This window comes from Tachysurus fulvidraco, chromosome 13 (genome assembly GCF_022655615.1).
Source record: "Tachysurus fulvidraco isolate hzauxx_2018 chromosome 13, HZAU_PFXX_2.0, whole genome shotgun sequence".
In the NCBI taxonomy this organism is placed as follows: domain Eukaryota; kingdom Metazoa; phylum Chordata; class Actinopteri; order Siluriformes; family Bagridae; genus Tachysurus; species Tachysurus fulvidraco.
The window spans coordinates 26,817,552-26,845,461 of record NC_062530.1 but is presented as its reverse complement, the minus strand read 5'-3'; the positions used below and the strand labels follow the sequence as shown (position 1 = coordinate 26,845,461).

At 39.9% G+C, this 27,910-nt stretch overlaps 2 protein-coding genes and 1 long non-coding RNA gene across 8 annotated transcripts in view; 1 reads left to right on the top strand and 2 right to left on the bottom strand.

Annotated features, from left to right (window-relative positions):
- Positions 1-26,469, bottom strand: part of LOC113658585 (NLR family CARD domain-containing protein 3-like) — a 46,455-nt gene extending 19,986 nt beyond the window's left edge. For 2 of the 5 annotated variants that reach the window (XM_027171105.2, XM_047822163.1), the window contains exon 1: positions 2,059-2,175. Coding sequence is in view for 2 of the 5 variants with exons in the window: in XM_047822165.1 (XP_047678121.1) it covers positions 23,961-24,033; positions 26,177-26,228; positions 26,361-26,419 (184 nt within the window). In the remaining 3 variants the exon portion in view is untranslated. Of the gene's footprint in view, positions 1-2,058; positions 2,176-2,804; positions 2,817-23,960; positions 24,034-26,176; positions 26,229-26,360 lie in introns of those variants that run through there. The other 3 variants (XM_047822165.1, XM_047822164.1, XM_027171106.2) reach the window with 3 other exon arrangements.
- Positions 681-16,853, bottom strand: LOC113658580 (NACHT, LRR and PYD domains-containing protein 3-like). 2 transcript variants are annotated; one of them, XM_047822159.1, is made up of 16 exons: positions 16,711-16,853; positions 15,822-15,896; positions 15,412-15,516; positions 14,797-14,886; positions 14,404-14,461; positions 13,247-13,274; positions 11,240-13,037; positions 7,988-8,161; positions 7,012-7,185; positions 6,748-6,921; positions 6,491-6,664; positions 6,188-6,358; positions 2,805-5,701; positions 2,624-2,698; positions 2,354-2,422; positions 681-2,175 (listed from the first exon to the last, which is right to left on the bottom strand). In XM_047822159.1, the coding sequence occupies exons 1-13, from the start codon at positions 16,836-16,838 to the stop codon at positions 5,695-5,697; spliced, it is 3,156 nt and encodes a 1,051-aa protein (XP_047678115.1). In that variant the 5' UTR covers positions 16,839-16,853; the 3' UTR covers positions 681-2,175; positions 2,354-2,422; positions 2,624-2,698; positions 2,805-5,694. The 2 variants fall into 2 exon arrangements, with proteins under 2 accessions (XP_047678115.1, XP_047678116.1); XM_047822160.1 differs by having other exon boundaries at positions 16,737-16,824.
- LOC125146181 lies at positions 2,097-6,503 on the top strand. Its single transcript, XR_007144664.1, has 2 exons — positions 2,097-2,232; positions 4,580-6,503. It is a non-coding gene; the product is annotated as an uncharacterized LOC125146181 (long non-coding RNA).
- Positions 26,470-27,910: the final 1,441 nt, after the last annotated feature.

Below are 27,910 nucleotides of genomic sequence, written 5' to 3'. Positions count from 1 at the left end.
CACATTTTTGCCTGAAATTTTCCAGGATTGTTTCAAATTATGAACTTTGCAAGTAAAATTAATTTTGTCTATTTTCGTTGAACTTATGTGTTCGTAAAATCAATACTTTCCTCCTCAAATCATCCAGGGCCAACTTGACCCGGCCACATTTAGTCGGGCAATTGGTCACACTTTTGCCCTTTTCAGCGCAATGAACATACATACAGACACAAAAAATGCACACATAAAATGTCCACTAACACACGCACCCAAAACACGGTGAGTGTGCCTTTGCCTAGCAGAGGGCAAAATATGATCTACCGAAATGATGCTACACACACGCACACACACACACACAAAAAAAAAAAACCTGCTCATTTGTAAAGATTTCACACTTGTTATATGCATTTGTCCAGCTGGGGGTAAAATCTTGTCTACCAACAAGCTTTACACACACACACACACACACAAGCATTGCATTTCATTGGGCCGCCAAAAAATATTTCACACTTGTTATATGCATTTGTCCAGCTGGGGGCAATATCTTCTCTTCTCTTCTCTGTGTGTGTGTGTGTGTGTGTGTGTGTGTGTGTGTGTGTGTGTGTGTGTGTGTATAATATAAAAGTAATGTGATCAGATGACATCTGGTGGGCAAAATAGACATTACAATTGCAAAATGTAAGGCTGATCACACACAATGGTGATAATTGTAGATTTTTTATTTATAAGCATTCAAGTCAATTTGGCCTGGAAAAAAACAGGTTTTATTATTTGCTGACATTAAAATTGGTCAAAATAGTTTCAAAAGAATCCCCTGGCTTTGAAATATACCATCCTGTAATTGTGCATCAACTTTTGTGCCTCTATAGTGAAGTTTTACTAGAAAATGAGGCATTTTTGCATATTAATGAGGTTCATTATACCAAATATTACAAACATTTTTGAAAAAAATATGTTAATATGTTGGAAACAAAGACAAAAAAAAGGTGAAAAAAAGGCAATCATATATACTTCATTATTTATAAGCAGTCAAAACAGTCAAGGTCAACTTGACTCGGTGCTCCTAATTTGTTTTTATCCTAAATTGCATTCCATTTATGCTTATATACCAAACATATGCAAAAAGCATTTCACTGTATGTATGTGTATGTGACAAATTTGATTTAATTTGATTAAAAAATAGAAATAAGAAAATAAATAATTTTTTAATGGTATTAATATTAAAGACAATAAATGTAATAATAAACTTTTTAGGGAGTTACTTCACTGCCCAGCAATATTGCAAATACTGGGACAGACTCTTTAAGAATATTAATTGGAAATTGGTTTGGACAATAATAAATGTTGCATTAACAATAAAATTAGAGAAGTATATTTTAAAATTATACAACTAATTTATCCAACAAACACACACACAGACACACACACAGCCCCCTGTAACAAACACACAACCTTCTTCACTCAGCTGGTTTTCCGGACCGTTAACTCCATGTGCCTCCTTTTGTATCAACAGTCATCAGATTGTTTAGATTAGATTCAACTTTATTGTCACTGAACAAAGTAACAGGTACTTGGACAACAAAATGTAATTCATCTTCTGTAAATTATTTACAAATGGCCATCTCTAATATATCTGGTTGCACGCATGTCTGAACTTTCATAAACCAAAATAAGTCATCAATAAATAATAATAAAACAAGCTTCACATCAAGAGCAAAAAAAAAAAAGGAATAAGGTAAAACCAAAAAGTCCAAAATATCCAGATTATTTACAGAGGTCTTGAAAATACTTCGAAAGTAAAGATATAAATAAACTTTACCAACAGAGACACAACTACGCACTACACAGGTACGCAGTTTCGTTTCACGCTCCTAGCGGTTAATAAACAGACAGAACTGCTTGCGTCTTGCGGAAGAACATTGTAACCGGCGCTACTTCTCTCCGTTTATGACTATGGACGAATCACCCTTGTCCTGTGAGCTCTACAGCGGAGGCGTCCCGGTGGACTAAAATAGTCCGAAAATAAACACTTATTATAGGTGTACCATGGTGATGCAGGATACTGACTCCAATACTCACCGATATGGTACAAGGAAAGCAGTGTGAGACACAGCTTTGGGGCAACTTAGTTGATTCACAACACTACAAAACGGGTTGTGCGTGTGTTTCACGCTGGATGTACGCTTTCGTGCTGAGCTGCAGGTGCAGAGGAGAAGTAGAAGAACACAAGAGGGTGACACCATTTGTTAAGGGGTATGTTTTCATTTTCATCCTTAACACATACATTTTAAACCACAAACTACGGAGTATGTTTTGGACATTATTTAACCTTGTAAAAGACGAGCAGAAATTTTAGAATAAGAACATTACTTACTCCAAGTTTTAGGGAGCTGATCTCCTTTTTAGGGGGCTTTTTACGCTAGCCTCGTTCGTGGTTTTAACACTAAACACACAGAACACGGGACGTAATAAACACGTAATCTTAAAGGCACAGTAACACAAAAAGAAAGCATGAAGTAAACAAAAACGAGACACAAATTTAATCAGGTAGTTATAGACGGAGTATTACTATAACTTTATAACTATCATTTATTCACTAACGTATAAAACGTTTAAACACGAATCAGCTCACTATTCAACTCACCATTCACTACGCATTATTCACAACAGACTCCATTTTCCGTGGAGTCTCTCTCTCTCTCTCTCTCTCTCTCTCTCTCTGCGTGTGTGTGTGTGTGTGTGTGTGTGTGAAATAGAGATATAACGGAGATAAGTCACAAATGTTCATTTGCATATTGTAGGATGTAGAAATTTGAGCTCCTTACCTTGTTGTGGTGTAATCGTTCACCGAAGTTCCGTTATTTCTGTTTCGTTTTTGCGGAAGTCCCCAAAAAACCACGAGTCCACACACACACACACACACACACACACACACACACACACACACACACACACACACACACACACACACACACACACACACACACAGAGAGAGAGAGAGAGAACGTCACATGGTCTTCCATCATTCTCGATCTTTATGTATGTGCTCTATTTAATTTCACCATGTAAGACTTTTAGGGGTCGTTAATGATCCAGAACTCAGAACTCCTTCTAGGCTCTAAACAATAAACCTTTAATCTTGTTTAAAATGTATGATATAGTATATATATAATGGTGATATAGTAGTACGTGGTTGATGAAGGAAACCACACAAGTATGCAAATAAGGTGGGAACTCAATAATAATGACTCACACACACACACACACACACACACACACACACACACACACACACACACACACACACACACACACACACACAGGAACAAAGAAGACTATATTAAAATTCAGAGCATATTTTAAATCAACTTTATCTAAACTCACACTTTACTTAACATACTGCACATCAGTCGATACCCTGAAGAAAGTTTGGAGATAAAATTGTCAGAAGAACCAAAAGAACTTCCATGATCTTTGTCTTTATTTACGAATCTTCCTCTCAAATAAGTAAACTTATTATTAATGTAAACTTATTTTAAAATATTTTAGATTTTATTATTATATTGTACTTTAGATAAACTGCAGTACTAAAACCAGTCATGTTTCTCCATGACCTTCATCTCTCATGTGTGAGTAGATCATGTGCACTTTATTAAACAGCACCTCAATGCACTAATAATATTTATCTACTAAAGCATATACTGAACAAATCATTCATTCATTCATTCATTCATTCGTCTTGTGTAAATACGATATATAAAAAATAGCAAAGGTTCTTGTGCTTTAGATTTTATTTATTATCACAAAAACAACCCTGTCACAGATGAGAGACCACACAGATGTTAAACAGTTGGTAAAGAGTGTAAAACAGAAACACTGGGCCCTTTCACACATCCAGAGTAACTTCACTTCCACAACAACAAAAATGAGTTGAACAGTTTAACAGAAAGAATTATCAGAAAGAAACAGCTTGAAATATCACCACAAGTGATAAGGGATGAGTTTGGATAGAATGAGATATAAATGTTAATGAGAATGAATTTGACATAAACAACTGATATAATCGTTGCACAGATCTCCTGTAACTGGCTTTAAACTTTCTGCAAATCATTTTACTGTGTCGGCGCTCTAAAAAAGGGCCCATTGTGTATAAATAAGCAATGTTATAGTAGCACAGGAACTTTGAGTAAAATACAGTTAAAGTGATAACATCAAAGTTGGTTATTTGTACAGACATGAATTTACAGAACACAAAGTACATCTTCACTTCTACAAACTACATATTTCATTTCCATAAGCCTTCTGTTTGAGCTTTGGTCAACATATCAGTACCTACAGTATGTACAATCTGTACTTTCTGTCTGCTCACATGGACTCTTCCATCACACAAAACTCAATCTAACACCCACAAAAACTATTTACATAAACTTGTTTTTAGTTTAACATGTGAACTAGTGTGTTTTCATATATATCATGTATGTTTTCAAAAAACAATAAAAACAATAGTATAACAGTATTTCTGTATAGCTGCTTTGTGACAATCTCCATTGTTATGAGTGCTATACAAATAAAATTTAATCAATGAATTTTTCTTTATTAGGATCTGCCAAAATCTCTGGCTTCACCCAAAGCAGGGCTTTAACTAGTTTCTTCTCAGACAGTTTTCTGCCCAAGCATATGCTTTTTTATGGCTTTAGCCCAACCTCAGGAATCCGACCAAGGAGCATCGACCTCAGGTTTTACCCCAGTCTGGTAGGGCTTTAGCAGGCAATAGGTAAAACTCAGGTTTCTGCACATCTTCAGCCAACTGACCAATGAGGAACTCAGACTTCTGCCCATGCCTCTGCTATCAATTAGCAGTTTGAGCATTCTACCAACCAAGAGCTTCTGTCCAACCCTGGACTTCAGCCCCCCGTCAGGCATCTGCCCAACCTCAAGCATTTGCCTAATCATGGACTTCATCCCAAAACAACTAGTCATCCAGAGGCCCAGCATAGGACTTTAGCAAGCAGGGACATTTATCCCACTATAGATCCTTGTCCACCTGGATGTTTTTGAACAACAAAGGACCTCTGTTCAAACAGGGACTTCAGCAAATCAGCAGACTTTTGGGACAAGCTTCTGCTTGACCAGCTGGAGGCTTCTGCACAACCGCTAGTTTTCCATACTTGAGGTTTTTGACATTGGGTGTCAGACGTACCCTACTTCCACCTGCAGCTAGCTCTAATCTGCTCACATTTAAAACAACATGAAATTTGTGAAAAAACATTATTTCACATGTGAGTTTTTTCTGTAAGAGCTTTGTCACACTAACAATCAACATCAATCATACCACACTAATTACATTTTCCATTAATTTATTTCCATCCAAATCCATTAGTGAAGCTAAAACTAGTGGTAATCACACAAATCTCCTACAACCAACAGCACAATCAGCAGTTTGGTTTCCAGCTGTACTATATTTACTATATTTCTGAGCTTCTTTATGATTCTGAAGGCATTCTGTTGACCTGGAAGCTAACAACAAACACCACTTAAACACCTAAGTTTGCTTGATTAGCTACAAAGGTGGAAAACTTAGCCATAATACTCATCTATTACTCATCTGAGTCTAGAAAGCAATTGTGTCAGGAATGATGATGGATGTTTAAGAAAGTGTGAGTATGTGTTAGCTGTTGTCTCCACAAGACTTAAACCAGGTCAGGTCACAAGATCTCAGAGCCTGTAAGATAAATAGAGATAATTATTAGACATCCATACGAACTATAATCATTTATTAACTCAGCACTGCTATATTCCAGATTGTGATCAGTCAGAAGGTGTTGATTAATTTTCTATAATAGCTGCTGTAAAAGTATTAATATGCTTGCTCTGTTACATGTGATGACGGGCCATTCAATGCCCATCAGCAGATAGTGTCACCCCAATGAATTGAACTGATTCGTCAATTCACTGTTCACGTTTAACCACATAGAACCTAAACCCTTATATCATTCCTTCTCCATGCCACCCCAACCACCACTCATGAAGACATGACTTGTGTGTTGGATTGTTTTAGGACTTAATCAACTAGGAACACAGTGGCACGAGCCTACAGGGTCACAACATTAAAGTTGTTTCCACATCACACCACAGTGATGCTTATTATCATGAATCAGTTATATGTTGTTTAGGAAATATTTTGTAGCTGTTAATGTCAGTAACTCACTCCAACTTCTCCAGTGTGTACTTTTCATTCTCCTTTATATCAGTTAGCAGTTTAACTCCCTGGTCTCCTAAATCATTACAGCTCAGATCGAGCTCTCTCAGGGGTGATTTTGAGCTCAGAGCTGCAGCAAGAGCGACACAGCCGTCCATTGTAATGTTACAGTCATGTAACCTGTAGAAGAAAAAGTCCAAGTTAATAAAGTCATGTGTTTGTTGTAGTATTTAGGTCTAAAACACTGTGGAAGAATTTTTTAAAAATTCTTAATAACTTTCCACACCAATGTAAAACACAAATAAAACTCACTTTAATATCTCAAGGTTACAGAGTTCAATCTTTAGGAGATCAGAGATTAATTTCATTCCTAGGTCTCCTATTTTATTCCAGCCCAGATCCAGTTCTTTTAGGTGAGAAGGGTTTGATATCAGAGCTGAAATCAGATGAGTCCCACCTTCCAGTGTAATGCCACAGTCAAATAACCTGTGGGGAAAATAAACAAAACATCTGTTGGTGTTGGTCACTCAGAACACACACCAAAAGTAATACGTTTGTGCTGACATTACTTTAATTTCTCCAGTTTACAGCTTTCTTCCTTTAAGAACTCAGAGAGCAAGTCAAGGCCTGTCTGTCCTGCTTTATTTCTACCCACATCCAGCATCCTCAGATGAGAAGGGTTCAACCTCAATGCTGAAATCAAAGCAGTAAATCCTTCCTCTGTAATGCTGCAGGAATTCATCCTATAAAGAAAAGAAAAAACAACATAAAAGAGGGTTTTGCTATTATACTACTGGGTCTTGGTTTGTTTAAAGCTAACAGAGCTTTCTCACCTCAGTGTCTTTAGTTTACAGTTGGGGCTCTGCAGAGCCTCTGAGAGCTGATTTACTCCTGAATCCCCCAGTTTATTGCGGCTGAGACGCAACTCTGTTAGACGTGATGACGTAGAGGAAAGAACTGAAGCAATAACTGCACAGCTTTCCTCAGTGAGACCACAGTCACCAAGTCTGAAACAGAAAAAAGGAATAATGCCCCTTTTCCACCAAAAAGAACCGGTTGCTGGTTCAGAGCTAGTGCTGGTGGTGGTTCAAAGTTGGTTAAGTGGCGAACCTTTTAAGAACCGGTTTGCCTTTCCATCGGCTAGAGAGCCGTCACAGAGCCGAGTGTGACGTCACTGTTTATGTGTCACATTTCCCAAGCAATGTTAGCGCAGCAGTGACAAACACAAACACATCAACAATGGCGGATGTTGCTTTACTGTTAATGCTCATGGCTTTGTGAACCTACATTGGCATCCAAACGCGGCGAATCCAACGTGTTATTATTTTATCATTAATACAGAAAATATTTAGCATGTAACTACCTACTATCATGTGTGCTAATAATTGATCATATTGCAGTTAAGTAATAGTGTATTAAACATTAGTATATTTAAGGTACATTATCAAATGCGCTAACAGTAGCCCCGCCCACAGCCCCGGACACAAGCGGTTCTTAAGTCTAGACCAGCAACGTTTTGGTGCTACATAAGAACCACTTTTCCTGGTTCAGAGCCGGTGCTATGGCTGTCGAAAAAGAAGGAACTGGTTCTAAATTAGGCTCCAAACCTGCACTCAAACTGCCTCGGTGGATAAGGGGCACATGTGATCTGTTCAGAAAACCTCATCCATTCAATGCATACATAAATTCAGTACATTTCCTAGAGTAGCACCTTATCAGCTTTTTTTTTTTTTACACCTTTTTCCACTCCTATATTTAGATAATTTATTTCTTGACTTGATTTACAGAAGAAGAAAATAGTGCTCTTACCGTAGGATCTCTAATTTACACTGTGGATTCTTTAGCCCAACAGCAAGCAGTTTGACTCCTGAATCATACAGTTTATTATCACTCAGGTCCAGTTCTCTCACACAGGAACATTCTGATCTGAGAGCTTTGGCCAGACTTTTACAACTTTCCTCTGTAAGGTTACAGTCACACAGCCTGTAATAAAATAAATATGAGCATTAATTTAAAGTAATAAAAAAATTAATAAAAATGCAATTTAAAGCAATTTTCTATGCTAATTATGTTAATTTATGCTTAATGTTATCTGTCACAACATGCATCATTATGAACCTTTCTATATATACTGATCAGCCACAACATTAAACCCCTTGGCAGGTCTACTGAATAATGTTCATTAACATGTCACCCTATTAGGGCTCAAGAGGTAACTAATCTGGCTACGAAAGTTAAAAAAGAAGAATACCCCTAGAGTCTGCGAGAGCAGGGGCTCAACAAGATTCACACACTGAATTCAACAACCAGCCAACCACAAAAAATAAATCAGGAGGGCAGGGATTGGACTCATCCCAAAAACTCCTCTGAGGCACAAAGCAACATCAGTGCAGAAGAGACAGCTAGTGGTAAAATAAGTCAGGAGACAGAAGGGGGAGAGTGACATGCCAAAGCCGTCTCAATTGCCAAGCAGGGAAAATGGACCAACTGGGAGGCCCTGGCAGATGGAGGGAGCACAGCTGAGTTTTGTGATCAGAGCCACATAAGACCGGCTACCCTCCCCCCAAAATCTGAAAGAGCGGTATGGAGAAGATCCTGTTCCCTGTGTCAAGTAAATGCAATCCTAAGGCACATTTGAGCAGGGTGTACTACAATTGTCACCCAAGGGCACTGTATTTGGTGGCTTAACCAAGTACTCAAAGACCTGGCATCATTACTGGAGCAGAAGCAAACCACCACAAACAATATCCCACAAACATCCGCAGGACAGGTCAACTTCATAAATTACGTACCAGCTGCCCAACCTCAAGAATACAACACCTAAGGATGCAAGCATCCTGCAGTCAGCATGGCATTGGGAATTGGAAGTGGACCTTTATAAGAAGCTTATGTTTCCCCCAGAAAGAGTGGCTACAACACTCCGGCCAGACATGGTCCTGTGGTCTCCAACAACACAGCTGGCATATGTTGTGGAATTAACAGTACCATGGGTAGATGGGTACTGTTAAAAACAGCTGGAAGACCAGAATCTTCCCAGAAGAGGTGGGATGCAGGGGATTTTGTTGCAACATCTACCACCAGTTTGCTGATAAACATAGGAGAGTAGGGTTGTTCAACAGTCATGGGGGAAGTGATAACTCCAACAGACCATTAAGTCATGGGGGAAGTGATAGCTCAGTGGTTAAGCTGTTGGACTTTTGACCGGAAGGTCATGAGTTTCAATCCTAGGGCCAACAAGCAGCCACCCCTGTACAAGGCACTTAACCCTAAATTGCTCAGCTGTAGAAATTAGATAAATGTAAATCGCTCTGGAAAAGGGCATCTGCAGTAAATGCAGTAAATTTAAATGTAAATGTGTCAATGTCAAGTGCTGCCAAAAAAGCAGTAACTGGCTCTGGATCACGCATAAGGACCCCATCTGGGCAGCAAGGTAGATATGTCTGGCGTAGGCATCAGGGATATAGAGGGTAAGGCATAGAGTGGGATAAGAGAGGGTAAGGCATAGAGTACCTGGGATGCTGGGTACACCTTTGAGCCTTCTAGAACCGTTGTGGGCTTCAATTGTCGAAACGCTGAAAAAGCAGGGTGCTCACCTGACGACAATGACATACTTTTTTTCACCACCCCTTACCGACTGCTACTATCAGGAGTTTCATACTAAAGGGGTTGAAACATCTAATTCTATTAGCTTTACTACTATGTGGCACATCTCTGGGGTAAAATATATTAAGGCAGCAAGTGAACAGTCACTTCACAAAGCTGGAAGTTGGAAGCAGTAAAAATTGTCAAGTGTAAGGTTGGAAAAAATCTTAGTAGAAATAATTAAAATATTATTCCTTACAATACTATAACCAAAGTAAAGTATTAGGCCTTGCAAAATAGTACAATTGCTGTCATAAGACATATGTAGGTGATGTTGTAGGCCAAAGATGTTTATTGCAACCAGATTCAGGGCTGTCAGGCCTAGTCAGTCTGAGCATATTTGTAATAACAACTTATGTAGAAGGGAAAAGACCATGGTTCCCAGACCTTAGCTCATAAATTGTTATGGAAAATGAAGAACACCATGGTTCTCAGACCTTGGTCCATAGCAATAACATGTTATGTAGAATGAAAAAAACAGTGGTCCACAGACCTAGGCCCTGAGAACTAAAGGGAGGAAAATCCATAAATGGGCATTTGGTGCTCATAAACTTGTTGTGCAGACTGAAGAAGGCCCAGGTGTTTAGTCTGAGGTTATGAGAAATAAGGGAAGGAAAATCCATAAATGGGCATATGGGTGAAAGGTAATGGGAAATAAGGGGAAATTGGGTCAGTGTGTTTAGAAAACATAGGAGATGATTCCGGTAAATAAGGTGATATGGCACCTGGGCTCCTAGGAGCGCCAGGGTATATATTGAGAAGATATCTGAGGTTTTTTTGGGTTCTTCGAGGGTGAAGGTGTGTGTGTGCCTGGGTGCGTGGGGGCGCGCGCCCGTGTCCGCGGGCGCGTGCCCATGTCTGCGGGTCAAGGTGGGTGGTTTTTATTTTTGCAAGGACGTCGCGAGAGTTCTTGTTTTTCTTGATTGATTTTGCATGACATGCTCTTTTTGGGGGTTTTCATTTGTTACTTTGAATTTGGCAATTTGTTACTTTTAATTTGGCAATTTGTTACTTTTAATTTGGCAATTTGATACTTTGAATTTGGCAATTTGTTACTTTGAATTTGGCAAATTATAATTTGTTGGCTGATTGACCATAATAAAGAAGTTTGCTCATTCTCATCCAGGTCTGAGGAGTTTTCTCAGTATTTTTGTAGTAATTATAGAGTTAACAGTGAAATCTAACTAAAGGCCTAAGAGAAGAGATCACCCTGTGATGTGTCGGCTTGGAGACCGGCTCTGAGTTCCGACAACGTCTCAGTCTAATAATAGTTCAGAACAATTATAGAAAGTTAAACTAACCATGTGACCCCCATGAATGTCTGTAAGTTATATATAAATATAAGTAGTAGTATGACCATTATTGATGTCATAACACAAATTCATACAGGAATAAAAATCACAGGCAGGAAAAACTTACAGTAATTTTCTGGATGCAACGATAAGTAAGTACATGTTCTTCAGACATTCATCCGATGCTGCATACTTCTGTAGGTTGAACTCTTCTCGGTCCTCTTCTGAGGTCAGCAACAAGAAAACCAGAGCTGACCACTGAACTGGAGAAAGTTGGAGTCCACGGAGTCGATAATTTTCTCTTTTTTTCAAAAAGCCTTGAACTTCCTGTACCAGAGACTGGTCATGCAATTCATACAGACAATAGAAGAGATTGATGGTTTTGCATTCTGCTGGATTCTCTCTAATCTTCTCCTTGATGTACGTGGTTATTTCCTTGTTTATGACAGCAGCATCTTTGCTCAGAGAGCTGCATCCTGTCTCTGTCAGTAGGCACTGGAAGAGAACCAAATTGAACTCCAGGGAGAGACCCATGAGGAAGCGAAGGAAAAGGTCCAGGTATCCATTCTTACTCTGTAAGGCCTTGTCTACTGCTGTCTTTAGAAGGTCTATCAGTGTTGCTTTGCTAGAGAGGCCGAGGATTACAGGGGTTTGTTGTTTTGAGAGATTTCCATTGACACATGAGAGAAATACATACATAGCTGCAAGATGCTCCTGAACACTCATATGCACAAAGCTGTATACTTTCCCCAGGTGTGAAGTGACTTCCTCAATAAAGATCTGAGTGCAAACCCCTGAGTACACCGTGGCCTCTTGGACATCAATCCCACACTCAATGATGTCGTCCACATAGAAGATCAGGTTTCCTTTCTCCAGCTGCTGGAACGCCAGCTTTCCCAGTTTAAATACAATGTCTGCAATCTGTCCAGGATTCTTTCCACATTTTTTGTACTTTTGGGATCCGAGTTTTATCTGTAAGATTAGGAAATGTGTGAACATTTGAGTCTGGGTCTTTGGGATCTCTCCACTTTCTGCTTCACTGAACATTCCCTCAAGAACAGTCGCTGAAATCCAGCAGAAGACTGGGATGTGGCACATAATATAAAGACTCCGAGTTGACTTTAGGTGAGAGATTATTTTATTAGCCAGGGTTTTATCTGTGATCCTTTTCAGGAAATACTCATCTTTCTGAGGGTCATTGAAGCCTTGTACCTCTGTTACTCTGTCAATATAAACAGCAGGAATCTGACTGGATGCTGCTGGTCGAGATGTTATCCAGAGAAATGCAGATGGAAGCAGATTCCTGTTAATAAGGTTTGTTAACAGAGCTTCTATTCTAGCTGATTCTGTTGGATCAGTCAACATTTTACTGTTTGTGAAATCCAGAGAAATATGAGACTCATCCAGTCCATCGAAGATGAACAAGATTTTGTAACGATGAAAGTCTAATTTATGTTCTTTGGTTTCTGGGAAATAAAAATGGAGAAGCTCCAACAAACTGAGATGTTCTTGTTTCTTAAAATTCAACTCCCTGAAGTTAAATGGAAAAATAAAGTCCAAATCCTGATTTGCTTTTCCTTCAGCCCAGTCCAGGACAAACTTCTGAACAGAAACTGTTTTCCCAATTCCAGCAATGCCTTCTGTTAGCACAGCTCTGATCGGTTTCTCATCTCCATGTAAAGCTTCAAATATGTCATTATAATTGATGGACTCCAGCGTTATTAGTCTCCTATGTGACTTTTCAACACTTCTGACATCATGTTCATTACTGATGTGTCCAAACCCAGAATCTGATGTGATGTAGAGTTCTGTGTAAATCTCATTTAGAAGTCTTAAGTTTCCATACATTGAGATTCCCTCATTAATCATCTGAAATTTGTTGTGCATTTTTGATTTGAATATTTTCTTCCACACATGATTCAGTTCTGAGGACACAGAAAAAAGAACACAATATTTGGCTTTTCCTTTAAAAATATTACCATCTAGACATTAAGTTAAAAAAGCTTGATAAAAAAATGTTATCTTCTTTACATGATAAAAAAAATTACAATTGACTCAAATAATAATAATAAAAAAACTACATTGGTGATGCGAAGTTTTGTGTATTTCTTCGGAATGATGTTCTTTACCTCACCTTCATTACTGCTCTGATGCTCTTTGTTCTTTGGGGCCAAACAGAAACATAACAAATTAAACAATTCATTAATTTGTTAATTAATGACAGATTAATAAAGACTTATCAGGAAATCTTTGGGTTGTTGTTTTGTCAGAATTCACTGAGAATGTTTTGGTACTTAAAATAAATAGTGTATGATAAAATATTGCATACACCTCAAACAAAATAGGTAAAATAATAACATGTCAAAAACCTGTAACAATGTTCAGTAATGCAATAAAACAATTTTGTAGTGATTTTGAAGATGAGACAAAGCTCTAAAGAAGTCAGAAACAGTAGCTGCAGACCAGGATCATTGACTGTGGACAATATATTAGCTTAGAGTCTATTTTGTTTTCCTGGAGCTTCTAAGCCTTAGAAGCTCCAGGAAAACAAAATATTAGAACATTTGGTCTCTCAAGAATAATCACTGGAGTTGTTGTCATGTTCTGTTACTCCACTAAGAGCTTGCAGGATAAAACTTATTAGCACAAAACAAAACTAACACAACAACATTAGGACAAATTAAAAACACGTGACAAGGCATGAAACAAAACAATAAACACATGACCTAAAAACAAATTATAACCAAAACACATGCCAGTACTCCCTCTGGTGGTCTGGTAGGGAATTGTCCCAGTAACTCTTGACAGTAAAGACAGCTAATATGAAAGACACATCATTACAGTACACAAACGGACAAAGAAACTAGGACAGAGCCAAAGTGCTGAATAAATAAATGTGTTTAAATTTGTGATTTAAAAGTGGAGATTGAGATTCTGAAGGATTGATTTCCAAAGTTTTTAAGTTGGCCACAAATGATGTACCAGTTATTTAGAAGAAGGAGAAATATTGTAGGGTGAATAGACCTGTATCAGACCTGAGAGTCTGAGTTGGGATGTAAGGATGGAGGAGCTTGGATAGATAAGGAGGAGTGAGGATATGGATAAGGTTCTTAGGTGGTAATGAAGAAAAGTGCCCAAAAGTTACACCAAAGTTTAGACAAAATGATAAAATCTCACCAAACCAAACATTAGGAGACATATAGAAGTTAGCACTAACACCCGCCTTTAGATGTATTAGGACCAATAGAACCTAATCTCCCAAACTCACTCACACACACATACAGTACATACCAGGTCCAGGGAATCAGCATTGAGCACCATCAACGGATCTGATATGCCACGTTTATTTCTTTAATAAAGACAACATTATGCTAATGTTAAGTAAGCAATAAAACTCTTTGTTAATAGTTTAATACAGTGACAGTAGAGTAACAAACCTGATTTATTATTTTGAGGAACAATCAAAGATCACATTCATAAATAGTGAATATGCATGTTGTTTTACATTCAAATAACTGAGTGAAATACTGTGTGTGTGTGTGTGTGTGTGTGTGTGTGTGTGTGTGTGTGTGTGTGTGTGTGTGTGTGTGTGTGTGTGTGTGTGTGTGTGTGTGTGTGTGTGTGTTAGCCCAAACAGTTTTTCCTATAGTCCAAATACAGATTATTTTTGTAATATAAACGTACCTTTCTTTCTCGCTCTGAAACACTATTCGTGCTCCCATCGACTGCTCACTCTTCATAGACACAACACTGGGTTCAGGGGACTCTGTGGCCCTGTAGCAAAAATATTTTCGCTTAGTTTAAAAAATATGCTCAAAATACACAAGCATTTTCTTGCAGTTCATTCATATAAATACATAAAGCTGTTCCTAAGGACTAAGGTTTTTTTCTATTTTTTTTTTTAATTAGGGTGTTGGGATATAAAACACCCTAAAACACTTTTTTTCTCTCCCCGAAACACTATTCCTGCTCCCATTGATTGTTCACTCTTCATAGACACAGCACTGGGTTCAGGGGACTCTTTTGATCAATAAGACTAAATACACAAAGCAGTCACAATTCACAATTTTTTGTAAAATAAAAACAACACCAATGTGTCCAATGTGAATAAATGAAAAGTATTTTACATTTATTTTTAAATATGCTCATTACACACAAGTATTTTCTTCCAGTTCATTCATAACACATAAAGTTTTTCCTATGCAGCATGTTTTCTGTGGTTTGGAGGTTTTTATTTATTCAAACCAAGTCAACTACTTCAAACATATCTAATTTGACATCTTACTTAATTTACTGTACCTTTTCTCCTCTGCTTGTTGAAACCGTATTGGTGTTCCCATTGACTGCTGACTTCTCATAGACACAGCGCTGGGTTCAGGTGAGGCAGACCTTCCATTCTGGTGTCTAATTTAATACACAATGTACACATTACTGCTATTACACAGCAGGTCTGCTGCATTAAAGAAACCAAAGAAAATGATGCCACTGATTAGTGCTTTTATTATTGGTTCAATGTGATCATTCCCATTTGGCTGCAACGACTTGTACTTATAAAAGGATCAAGGTCTGAGTTCCTGTGTACAGTCTAGTGACAGTGACGCAGCGCCATCTAGTAAATCTAGTAACAAATGCAGATGTCTTACATGAGACCTGCTGCTATTCTACCAATTCTATGTTCATTCTTCCATGTGATTATTTAAATGTCTCACCTCCCATCTATAACATCATCAGGGGAACTCATTTTCACAGGTGTTTTGTTGTGTTCTTCAAGAATAAAGGCAGACCTGCAATCACACAGTCACAGTTAATAAATAATAAGGTACAAATCAAGAAGAATGAAGACCGAATTGAACAACTAATCACTGATGACCGTCATTCCTAGTGACCTTTTATTAATCACTGTTGTTCAATTCAATTCGTTTTATTTCTATAGCACTTTTCTAAATGAAAATTGTCTCAAAGCAACTTGACAAAAAGTTAAAGATTAATATTAGACTCGTATTTAAATGTGTTTGTATTTATCCAGAATGAACAAGTCTGATGTGACCCTGACAAAGAAAAACTTCCTTTGATGGTTTGAGGAAGAAACCTTAAGAGGAACCAGACACAAAAGTTAACGACATTGCACAGACTACACTAAAATTAATTCTTATTTATCTGACACTGAAGGGTGAGATTATAAATCATTATAAACACAAGAGAGTGTGAATTATCACAAACGCGAGAGTTTCTCATGTTCTTTCATGTTCTTTCCGTATAATCGCTAAATACCCTCGTTTCTGAGGACTATTTCCTTTGTGCCTAAACCAGGACCTCATCTGTGTTCCTGATAGAATTCTCATTTTATTGCAATGACCAAAGGTTTTAAACAATCTAAAACAATATAAAACACTATAAAACAATCTGAAAGAGTATAAAATATGTCAACACGGACTAAACACTAGGACGACGTTATTTAAATACTACAGGAAATGCAGTGATTTATTGTTTATACTCGAAATAATAATTTACGGGTTCAAGCTTAATCGAAAAATAAATGTTATAATTAATATATATGTTTATATATACATTATATTACATATAAAATAAATATCGCACTTGTTGAAAATCCCAGAAGTGCTTACTGAGTTTTCTGATCGCCGACGGTCAAGATTTACTTTCGGTTTAAACAAAACACGGAAGAGCAGAACACACTGATCGCGTTCTGGTCTGATTAAACCACTCATATTCACTGTATATATAGATCAGTTCCTTAATGCCATTGAACAGACTACAATAAAATTCATTGTCTTTCTTTAAAGTGTAATAAAAAAAGAGAATAATAAAAAAATAAAAAAAACGAAGGATGAATAAATAAATAAAACTGATTACAAAGGAAGACTTTCTGATCAGATGGGACTGTTAAAGAGAAGTGAAGAGATGTATGTATCTGTCATGTGCCTCACCATAGACACACAAAAAGAGTACCTAAGACTGAAACCAGAAACCTTTAGACAGCATCTGCATTGTACTTTGGCTCCTGGATAAAACAGTGAATTATTATCTAAACTAATTCATAGTTAATCTACACATAAACATCATAAAGCAACAAACAAACAAACAAACAAACCATGCTTTCATGTTCTTATTTATACATTTAAAAAATAGGTCTATTTTTAAGTTACTGATACAATACCTTCATTTATCCGATATGTTTGTAATTAAATCAGATTATATTGTTAGAGTGATATTTAAGCCATCACTTGGTCGTTACTCCGCATCTCAGCAGTGGGTCACGTCCTAACATTTCATAACAAGTCTTCAGCACTGTATGTAGCTCCCTGGTCCTGGAGAAACATCTCATTTCACTCTGTACTGTGTCAGATATGAATAATTTGAAATGACAATACAATCTTCTTCATTTGACTTGTATATTATACACAGTTCATTTATACATTTTCCCTTCCATAAATCCAGACGTCATCACTTCTTGGTCTTCTTGGTTTTAATGATACTGTGTGTTTGGCTGTGATCTGTTATAACCTGTTTATTCAGATCACATGAGTCTTTAAATATATACAGGTCATATTGACATTCATATAACAAATCAAAGATACACCTCATGGGAAATGTTTCAAAATTCTTACTATTTAGGTGAGGAGTTCATTAGCTTTCAGTAATTTTACTTTGTCCTTCTTTATATGTGAAATGTTCGAAAATGTGTACATATAGTAGTACGGAATATAGGGGTCTCCTATGTAATCTCATAAGAGGTAAGAAATATATTACTGTACAGTAATCTGAGGTTTCTATTAGGGAGCGATGTGGAATTCAGCTGCTTAAACAATAGATCCACAGTATAGTCTATGGTATAAATACAGTAGTTTACCCAATGACATGTAAAGAGTTAAATGAGAGTCATCCACTATGTCTAAAAAATAATAGTAATTTTTTTACATTTCTTTTTATAACAACAAACACCACTAATGTTTTCTTGATTAGGTAAAAAACCTAATTCCCTAATTCCCTCGACTGAACTCATTTAAACAAGTATAAAGATAAAAAAAAAAAACTGCAAAAGAGCTCCATCAGGTTCATCCTTACACCTGGTGTGGTCTGGAGATTTAGATTCTGTAAGATAATTGGACAGTAATTTTAAACATTTAATACAACATATAAAAAATTGGGTGAAAAAACAATGAATAGGTGATCTTTTGATCTTAATAATACAGAAGCATTGTATAGTATACTTAATGTTCTGGTTAAGAGCATGTGGTGTGTGTTTTAGCTGCATATTCACTAGTAGTATTTGTCTGCAGGCATCTCCAGGCTGGAACTTTATTATTCAAGTTTATTATTAACCTTATTTTAATGAGCAGTCGTAAGGCTGATGATCCATTTGCAGCTTTTAATAACAATCTCACAAACAAACAGACAGGGTCAGGACTGGCAAACACAAAAATGTAGGGCAGGCAGAAATCAAAAACAGATAGACAGGTAGAAGGTCAGGGCAGGCAGCAATCAGAAAACCAGAATACAGAAACTAGATCAGAAACCGGATCTAGAAACATACGAGAGACAGATTGCTCGCTATGACAGATCGAGACTTCGCACTGGAGTCAAGTTCAAGTTTGTATATATAGGAAATGGTTGATATGTAACAGGTGGCGGAGCAATCAGTCTCTGTGATGGATGATGGGAGGTGTAGACCGGAAGTGACTAGTATTCCGGAGATGCTTCTCTATGTTGACGTACGGGAGACGGGGCAGGTGCACCGAACGTGACCGAGCCCCCCAACCCCCAATGGATCTGGTGGTTCAGCAGCGAAGGGTGAAAGGTGAGCGAGATGCGGTAGGTCGGAGGTAGCGGCAGGCGATAAGACACAGATGTCACGGGTAGAAAGCCAAATCCACTGACTGGGTTGGTAGTCGGGATGCGCCCTGCGATGTTTGTCAGCCTGAACTTTCTGTATCCGGGTGGCTCTCTGTAATTGGCGATGTGCCGCCTCCACATCTCCTTGCTCTGGCGAAACCACTCGACTATGGCCGTCAGGTCAGAGGGCATGCCGGACCACAGGAACAAGGAAGGCTGAAAGCCCAGAATGCACTGGAAGGGAGTGAGGATGGTGGCGGGTTTGATGAGGGAGTTTTTTGCGTACTCCGCCCACATAGGTATCTGCTCCATTCAGCTTGGTTGCTCTTGCAGTACAAGTGGAGAAAGCAGATGAGCTCTTGGTTTAGGTGCTCTGTCTGCCTGTTGGCCTGTGGGTGATACCCCAAGGTGAGGCTGACATTGACATTCAGCTGCTTGAAGAAAGCCGACCAGACTCACGACGTGAATTGGGGCTCTCGGTCCGAAACGATGTCTTCGGGCAGACCGTAAAAACGAAACACGTAATTACACAAAGCTTCGGCCATTTCAAATGCCGTGGGGAGTTTCGGTAGAGGAACCAGACGGCATGCCTTTCAGAATCGGTCGATGATGCTGAGAATGACCTTGTAGTTGTTTAACCAGGGGAGATCGGTGACAAAGTCGAGGGCGATGTGTGACCAGGGCCGTTGTGGTATTTGCAGAGGCAGCAGTAAGCCCGCAGGGTGTTGGAGAACACCTGGATGAATTCCCGTGCATCCGCGGACAGCGACGGCCAACAGAACTGGTTCTGGGCAAGGTGAATCATTCCCGAGATGCCGGGATGGCTGGAACTAGGACTGGCATGCAGAAGCTCCAGGAGGGTTGCGTGTAGCTTCTCGGGCACATAGGTTTTATTTGGAGGGCCCTCTGTGGGCGGCAGCATCCTCACATTGGCCTGGGAAATCTCCGTCATAATGTCCCACTGAATCGGGGCAAGGATGTGAGTTTCGAGGATGATGGGTTCTGTAGGTGCGTCCTGGTCGACCTCCCGGAATACACGTGACAGAGCATTAGCTTTGGCATTCTTGGTTCCTGGTCTATAGGTCACGGTGAACTGAAATCGGGTGAAGAACATGGCCCACCGTGCCTGGCATGGATTCACGCATTTGGTGGCGCAGAGATACTCGAGGTTTCTGTGATCGGCTAGGACAGTGAATGGGTGTCGTGTGCCCTCCAGCCAGTGCCACCATTCCTCGATCGCTGCCTTCATGGCTAGTAGCTCGCGGTCCCCCACGTCTTAGTTGCGCTCTGTCGGTGACAGTTTACGGGAGAAGTATGTGCACGGGAAAATCTTCTTGGCCGGGCCCTGGCGTTGAGACAAGACGGCTCCAATTCCCGTGCTGGAGGTGTCCACCTCGAATATGAATGGTCAGTCTAGATCAGGGTGGTGGAGGATAGGAGCCGAGGGGAAACTCTCCTTCAGGCGTTGGAACGCTATGACCATGTGAGACGAGCTGGTGCCTTTTTTGTCATGGACGTGAGGTGCGCTGTGATCGTGCTGAATATGCGTATGAGGCGGCGGTAGAAATCGGCGAACCCCAGAAAGCGTTGCAGCTCCTTAATGGTTTGTGGTCGTGGCCACTGCAGTACTGCCTGCACCTTTGAATCATCCATCACAACCCCCTTGACTGAGATGACGTAGCCTAGGAAGGCCGTCGAGGTCTTATGGAACTTGCATTTCTCCGCCTTCGCATAGAGTCAATGCTGGATCAGGCATTTCAGCACTGCTCGCACATGCTGGATGTGCTTCTCTATAGTCTCGGAGTAGATTAATACGTCATAGATGTATATGATTAACTAGTGACTAACTAGTGGTCCAACATGTTGCGGAATATGTCATTGATAAAAGACTGAAACACTGCTGGACTGTTAGAAAGGCCGAACGGCATGACCAAATACTCATAGTGGCCGGACTGCGTTGAAAAGGCAGTCTTCTATTCGCCTCTATCTCTGATGCGGACGAGGTTATATGCACAGCGCAGATCCAGCTTGGTAAAGTATTGAGTGCGGCGGAGCTGTTCCACGGCTGATGGCATGAGCAGGGAGGATACCGAAACTTTACCGTTATGTCATTCAGTGCTCGGTAATCGATGCATGGTCGGAGACCCCCGTCATTCTTTTTTACCCCAAGAATGCTGGGGATACGGAGGGTCGGATGAAATCCTTCTTGAGCTCCTTCTCAATGTATTCGTTCATGGTCACCACCTCTGGTTGTGACAGAGGGAAAATTGTCCCTCTGGGCGGTGTAGAGTTCGTTGGCGCAATCGCAGGGTTGGTGCGGTGTCTTTGGTCTTGCTGAAAGCCTCTGCGAGGTCCTGGTATTCTGTCGGGAGTTCGGGTATGTTGGTGGTGGGAGACATGGTGGTCGTGGTGTTAAGTTGGAGTGGTTTCTCTGTTGGCCGGAGGTGTTGGGTGCATGCCTTGCCCCAACTCGAAATTCGCAGATCAGACCAGGAAATGACCGGGTTGTGAAGCTGGAGCCATTATAGTCCTAAAATAAGCGCATGACGGGGAGAGTGGATGACGTGGAAATGGATGAGTTTGTGATGATGAGGCCCCACTTGTAGTTGGAGGTCCTCAGTGATACGTGTGATGCGTCCCTTTCCGAGCAGCCGACCGTCTATCGCCTCCACTGCCAAAGCGGAAACACACTGAGTTACGGGCACAGGTTCGCATCAGATTGTCGATCTATATGGAGAGGTCCATAAACTCGGACAGGTTCCTCGCCTCATCCTGGGTGCAGGTTCATCAGACATCCATCCGATGCTTCATACTTCTGTAGGTTGAACTCTTCTATCTCCTGTTCTGAGGTCAGCAGCAAGAAAACCAGAGCTGATCACTGAACTGGAGAAAGTTGGACTCCTTGGAGGCAATTATTTATTTTTTTACTCAAAAAGGCCTGAACCAGAGACTGGGCATTCAGTTTATTCAGACAATGGAAGAGATTGATGGTTTTCTTTAGTGAATATGTTTGATTCTCTCTGATCTTCTCCTTGATGTACGTGGTTATTTCCTTGTTTGTGACAGCAGCATCTTTGCTCAGAGAGCTGCGTCCTGTGTCTGTCAGTAGGCACCGGAAGATAATCGAATTGGACTCCAATGAGAGACTCATGAGGAAGCGAAGGAAAAGGTCCAGGTGTCCATTCTCACTCTGTAAGGCCTTGTCTACTGCTGTCTTTAGAAGGTCTATCAGTGTTCCTTTACTGGAGAGGCCGAAGATTTCAGGGGTTTGTTGTTTTGAGAGATTTCCATTGACACATGAGAGAAATACATACATAGCTGCAAGATACTCCTGAACACTCATATGCACAAAGCTGTACACTTTCCCCAGCTGTGAAGTGACTTTGTCAATAAAGATCTGAGTGCAAACCCCTGAGTACACCGTGGCCTCTTGGACATCAATCCCACACTTAATGATGTCATCCACATAGAAGATCAGGTTTCCTTTCTCCAGCTGCTGGAACGCCAGCTTTCCCAGTTTAAATACAATCTTGGCAATCTGTTCAGGATTCATTTCACATTTTTTGTACTTTTCGGATCGTTTTATCTGTAAGATCAGGAAATGTGTGAACATTTGAGGCAGGGTCTTTGGGATCTCTCCACATTCTGCGAACATTCCCTCAAGAACATTCGCTGAAATCCAGCAGAAGACTGGGATGTGGCACATAATATAAAGACTCCGAGTTGACTTTAGGTGTGAGATTATTTTATTAGCCAGGATTTTATCTCTGATCCTTTTCAGGAAATACTCATCTTTCTGAGGGTCATTGAAGCCGCGTACCTCTGTTACTCTGTCAATATAAACAGCAGGAATCTGACTGGATGCTGCTGGTCGAGATGTTATCCAGTGAACTGCAAATGGAAGCAGATTCCTGTTAATAAGGTTTGTTAACAGAGTGTCTATTGAAGCTGATTCTGTTGGATCAGTCAACATTTTACCGCTTATGAAATCCAGAGAAATACGAGACTCGTCCAGTCCATCGAAGATGAACAAGATTTTGTAACGATGAAAGTCTATTTTATGTTCTTTGGTTTCTGGGAAATAAAAATGGAGAAGCTCCAACAAACTGAGATGTTCTTGTTTCTTAAAATTCAACTCCCTGAAGTTAAATGGAAAAATAAAGTCCAAATCCTGATTTGCTTTTCCTTCAGCCCAGTCCAGGACAAACTTCTGAACAGAAACTGTTTTCCCAATTCCAGCAATGCCTTCTGTTAGCACAGCTCTGATGGGTTTCTCATCTCCAGGTAAGGCTTCAAATATGTCATTACAATTGATGGACTCCTCTGTTATCAGTCTCCTACATGCCTTTTCAATACGTCTGATCTCATGTTCATTATTGATGTGTCCAAACCCAGAATCTGATTTGATGTAGAGTTCTGTGTAAATCTCATTTAGAAGTCTTAATTTTCCGTACATTGAGATTCCCTCATTAATCATCTGAAACTTGCTCTGCATTTTCAATTGGAATCTTTTCTTCCACACATGATTCAGTTCTGAGGACACAGAAAGAAAAAACACAATATTTGGCTTTTGTTTAAAGACATTAACATCTAGACGTTATGTTAAAAAAACGTGATAAAAAAATGTGAATCTGTCACAAGCGCGGGAATAAAAACGGACCCAAATGCAGGATAGCTTAACGAAAACAGGATTTAATAAATTAGAAATACACAACACAGAAACTAGGAAACCGATTAGACAAGACAAAGACAACAGAGGATTCGGCGCTGCTAAATACTACTACTAATAATTAGACACATGAAGGACAGGTGTGCAGAGGTGTGGAGGCCAAAGTCCAGGCTGAGTCCTGACAGAATCTTCTTTACATGATAACAAAATTACATTATAAATTTAGAGTTCAATTAATTTAAAATATTTTATACTTGACAGAAAATTACAGATATGAAATGTTTAATGTTCTGTTTTTCTTGTCCATGCATAATGTTCTGAACCTCACCTCTGCTACTGCTCTTATGTTCTTTCTCCCTCATCGCTCTAATATTGCCTCCTGGATATTTTCCGGTCGGATCCTAAAGAGAAATACGTAATCAAATATCCAAATGAATCAAATAAATTAATGCAAAGTGACAGATTAATAAAGATGTAAATATCATGTGATATTTTGTGAGAACTCAGAGAGAACATTCTGACACCTAGAGCAAAATACTTATACACTTTTAGAATGATGGAGTTTTTGAAGGATCTTTGTCAAACACTATAATAAAGTTTATCCCTGAAACATAGAACTCTAAATGGTTGATAGATCCCTACAAACCCTTTTCTAAGAGTCTCAGACACCAGTTCATTTTGTCCATCACAAGAGACACAAAGATCTTACTCTATGTAAGACATGAATGAAGAACCTGTGACAAGCCCAAAGGAGGTCCATGACGAATTGTGACACAGTACAACATCATCTACTTGTCTGAAGAAAGGTCACCTGGAGTGTGGCATGCGACAGACCGTCTTGTTTCCTTCTTAGGCAACCGGAGTACATACAGTACGTAACCTGGTGTAGTTTTCAGTAATCCAGTTGATAGTTATATAATACATCTACGATGCTAACATACATCCATTACTAATGGATGAAACCTTAGCCTGGAGGTGAGGTCGTCAGGTGGTCCCCAACCTTCACTGGGTGTTTCGACCCTTAACCACAACACCTTCCAGTTGGTGGGTCAGCGGTAACTCGCCAGGTCACTGCCCCTCTCCTCCAAGTTTCTGGCTTATATCCTCTCTTATGCCATAGCCAAAAGGAGGCTCTCTCTGCCGCTTCCCCGAGCTTACGAACAGCTGCTTTCCTCAAGTGAACTCTCAGTCCAACCTTTGTTAATAGATTCCACACAGATTGAGCTGGGAATCCCCGACATTCTACTTCCACCATCATCAGCCAACATGTCCACCCTTTATCCCAACAACCTTCAGCAAGTTGCCGGTATTTGGCTCTTTTCCTCTCAGCGGCTTCCTCACAGCTCTCCTCCCACGGCACCGTCAACTCCACCATGATGATCACATGATGGTATCGGGCCTTAGAGTTGTAACCAGTATTGCCTCGTGGAATTAGTATTGCCTCCCCAGGTCAACCTCCATTTCCCATCCCTTGGCTAACTGCAGAAGGTTCTGCTTAGCTTGGCTGTGGACGACAGGCCTTCTTTCACAAAGGCAATGGTGCTCAGCAATGATCTTACTCTGACTGGTTGTTTCTTCCTCCTTTCTTGCTCCAGAATGTCTGAAAGCATTGACAACACCTTGTCATGTTGCCACCTGTACCTCCCCTGAGTCAATGCGGTCTTGCACCCTGACAGAATGTGCGCCATTTTTCCTCTCCCGCCACATATCCTGCACAGTGGATCCTCCCACCTCCCCACCTGTGCAAATTGACTGGTGTTGGTAAGGTGTCATACACTGCTCGGAGTAGAAACGATATACGGAAGGGCTCCAGCTGCCACACTTCACTCCATGTGATTGTCTTCTTAGGGATGTTCCACCTCATCCAGGCACCTTGGGTTGCAAGCTCGATGGATTTTGCTCTTCTTGTTTCTTCCTCAAGGTTTTAAACTTCGTCCTGGATCATGGTTCTCTTCTGGATCATGGGTCACTTCTGGAAATGTGATGTTCCTAGACCCTGCCTTCCGGTACAAGGGTTTCCGATGATATCTTTGGTCATAAGTGAACATTCTGCCTGGTTAATTGCTGTGCTGGCGGCCCATCTGGGGCCTGATCTTGTTCCGATTTCTGCTTCCCTGGTAAGTAGGTCTTGAGAGTCCCTATATGTCAGGCACAGTCTGCATTTGGCGACTTTAAACTCCTCTACCACTGATGACACGGGAAGCTGGAGCTGGCCCGACCTCATGTAAAGCCCCAAGGATGTAAAGCTTGAGGGTATTCCCAACCATCTTCTAAGGTGCTTGTTGAACTTCCTCTCCATTTCTTCAACTGTTGGTAGGAGCAACTCTTATACAGTGAGAAGCCACATGAGTCTTGGAAGCAGCCATGTTGGTAAATCCAGCACTTGTACATATATACACATTGTACTTGTACATTATATAAGGATAAAAATGAGCTAAAACCAAAACTTGTATGAGGATCTAGACACGTTAGAGCAAGCTTGGACCACAGCAGGAAATTGAACCTAAATTCTCACACATGTAAAAATATACTGTAAATACATACCTGGATTTGAGTTAACTTCCCCACTGGAGGATTGGAAATGCCAGGTTTGTCTCTTTAATTAAAGACAACAATAAGATAATGAGACAAATACTCTAATGTAATCGTCTGTACTCATATAAACATTGTATTGTTGTCCAGTTTAAAAAGCTTTAGAACCTAAAATTGTCCAAGAGACGTTACTTACTGTTCTTCCTCTGTCTGTTGAAAAGTTATTGGTAAATCCATTGACTGCTCACTCTTCATAGACACACAGCTGGGCTCAGGTAGGACACATCTGGCTTTCTCATGTCTATTTAAAGCATTATGTATTGTAAGTGGGTATTTCTTTCGGACATCTAATTAAAACAACATGTACTGTAAGAATATGCTTCTGTTTATAAATATCAGAAATGGAGAACTGTTACACACATTTTCATTGCATTGTTTATCTCATGACGAAGTACCACGTGTTTGTAATGAGTCTGTCTGTGTTTGGCCCTGTTTCTGTCTGCTGTCTTGCCCTGCTGTTAATTGTTTGCTCTGCCCACTCATTTGTTACCATGAACACAAATTGAACTCTATCTTCCCCCCAGGTGTGTTGTCTTAGTCTCTGATTGTCTCTGCGTTGTGATTGGTTCCTGTTTGGTATATCTACTCTGTTTGTTCACTTCCCTGGTGTTAGTCGTTGTTGGTATGTTGTAGGTTAATGTCTATGTTCCTGTTTTGCTCAGTGATCTGCCCTGTTTTGCCTGCTTGTCTGTTTGCTTGTTTTGGGTTAATAAAAGTTTGAACTGCATTTGGATCCTCACTTGCCTTTGCCTCATTGTGACAGTGTTAATATCTTGTTTATTAATTAAATTTTAATTACTTTTTTGTCTGCCTGTCCTGCTCTGCATGCCATGGACTTTGATTGTCTTCAAAAATGTCATGCTGAATGTACACACTTGTCAATTTCATTACAATTGATGGAATCCTTTGTTATTAGTCTCCTACATGTATTTTCAAAATGTCTGACCTCGTGTTCATTATTGATGTGTCCAAACCCAGAATCTGATGTGATGTAGAGTTCTGTGTAAATCTCATTTAGAAGTCTTAAGTTTCCATACATAGGGGGGCACGGTGGCTTAGTGGTTAGCACGTTTGCCTCACACCTCCAGGGTTGGGGATTCGATTCCCGCCTTGTGTGTGTGGAGTTTGCATGTTCACCCTGTGTCTCAGGGGTTTCCTCCGGGTACTCCGGTTTCCTCCCCCGGTCCAAAGACATGTATGGTAGGTTGATTGGCATCTCTGGAAAATTGTCCGTAGTGTGTGTGTGTGTGAGTGAATGAGAGTGTGTGTGTGTCCTGTGATGGGTTGGCACTCCGTCCAGGGTGTATCCTGCCTCGATGCCCGATGATGCCTGAGATAGGCACAGGCTCCCCGTGACCCGAGAAGTTCGGATAAGCGGTAGTGAATGAATGAATTAATCAAGGAAAACGTTTCCATACACTGAGATTCCCTTGTTAATCGTCTGTAACTTGTTCTGCATTTTCGATTTGATTATTTTCTTCCACACATGGTTCAGTTCTGAGGACACAGAAAAAAGAACACAATATTTGGCTTTTGTTTAAAAATATTAACATCTAGACATTATGTTAAAAAAATATGATAAAAAACCGTAGTCTTCTTTACATGATTAATAATAAAAAAAAAACTACATTGGTGATGTGGAGTTCTGTGTATTTCTGCAGATGAATGATGTTCTTTACCTCACCT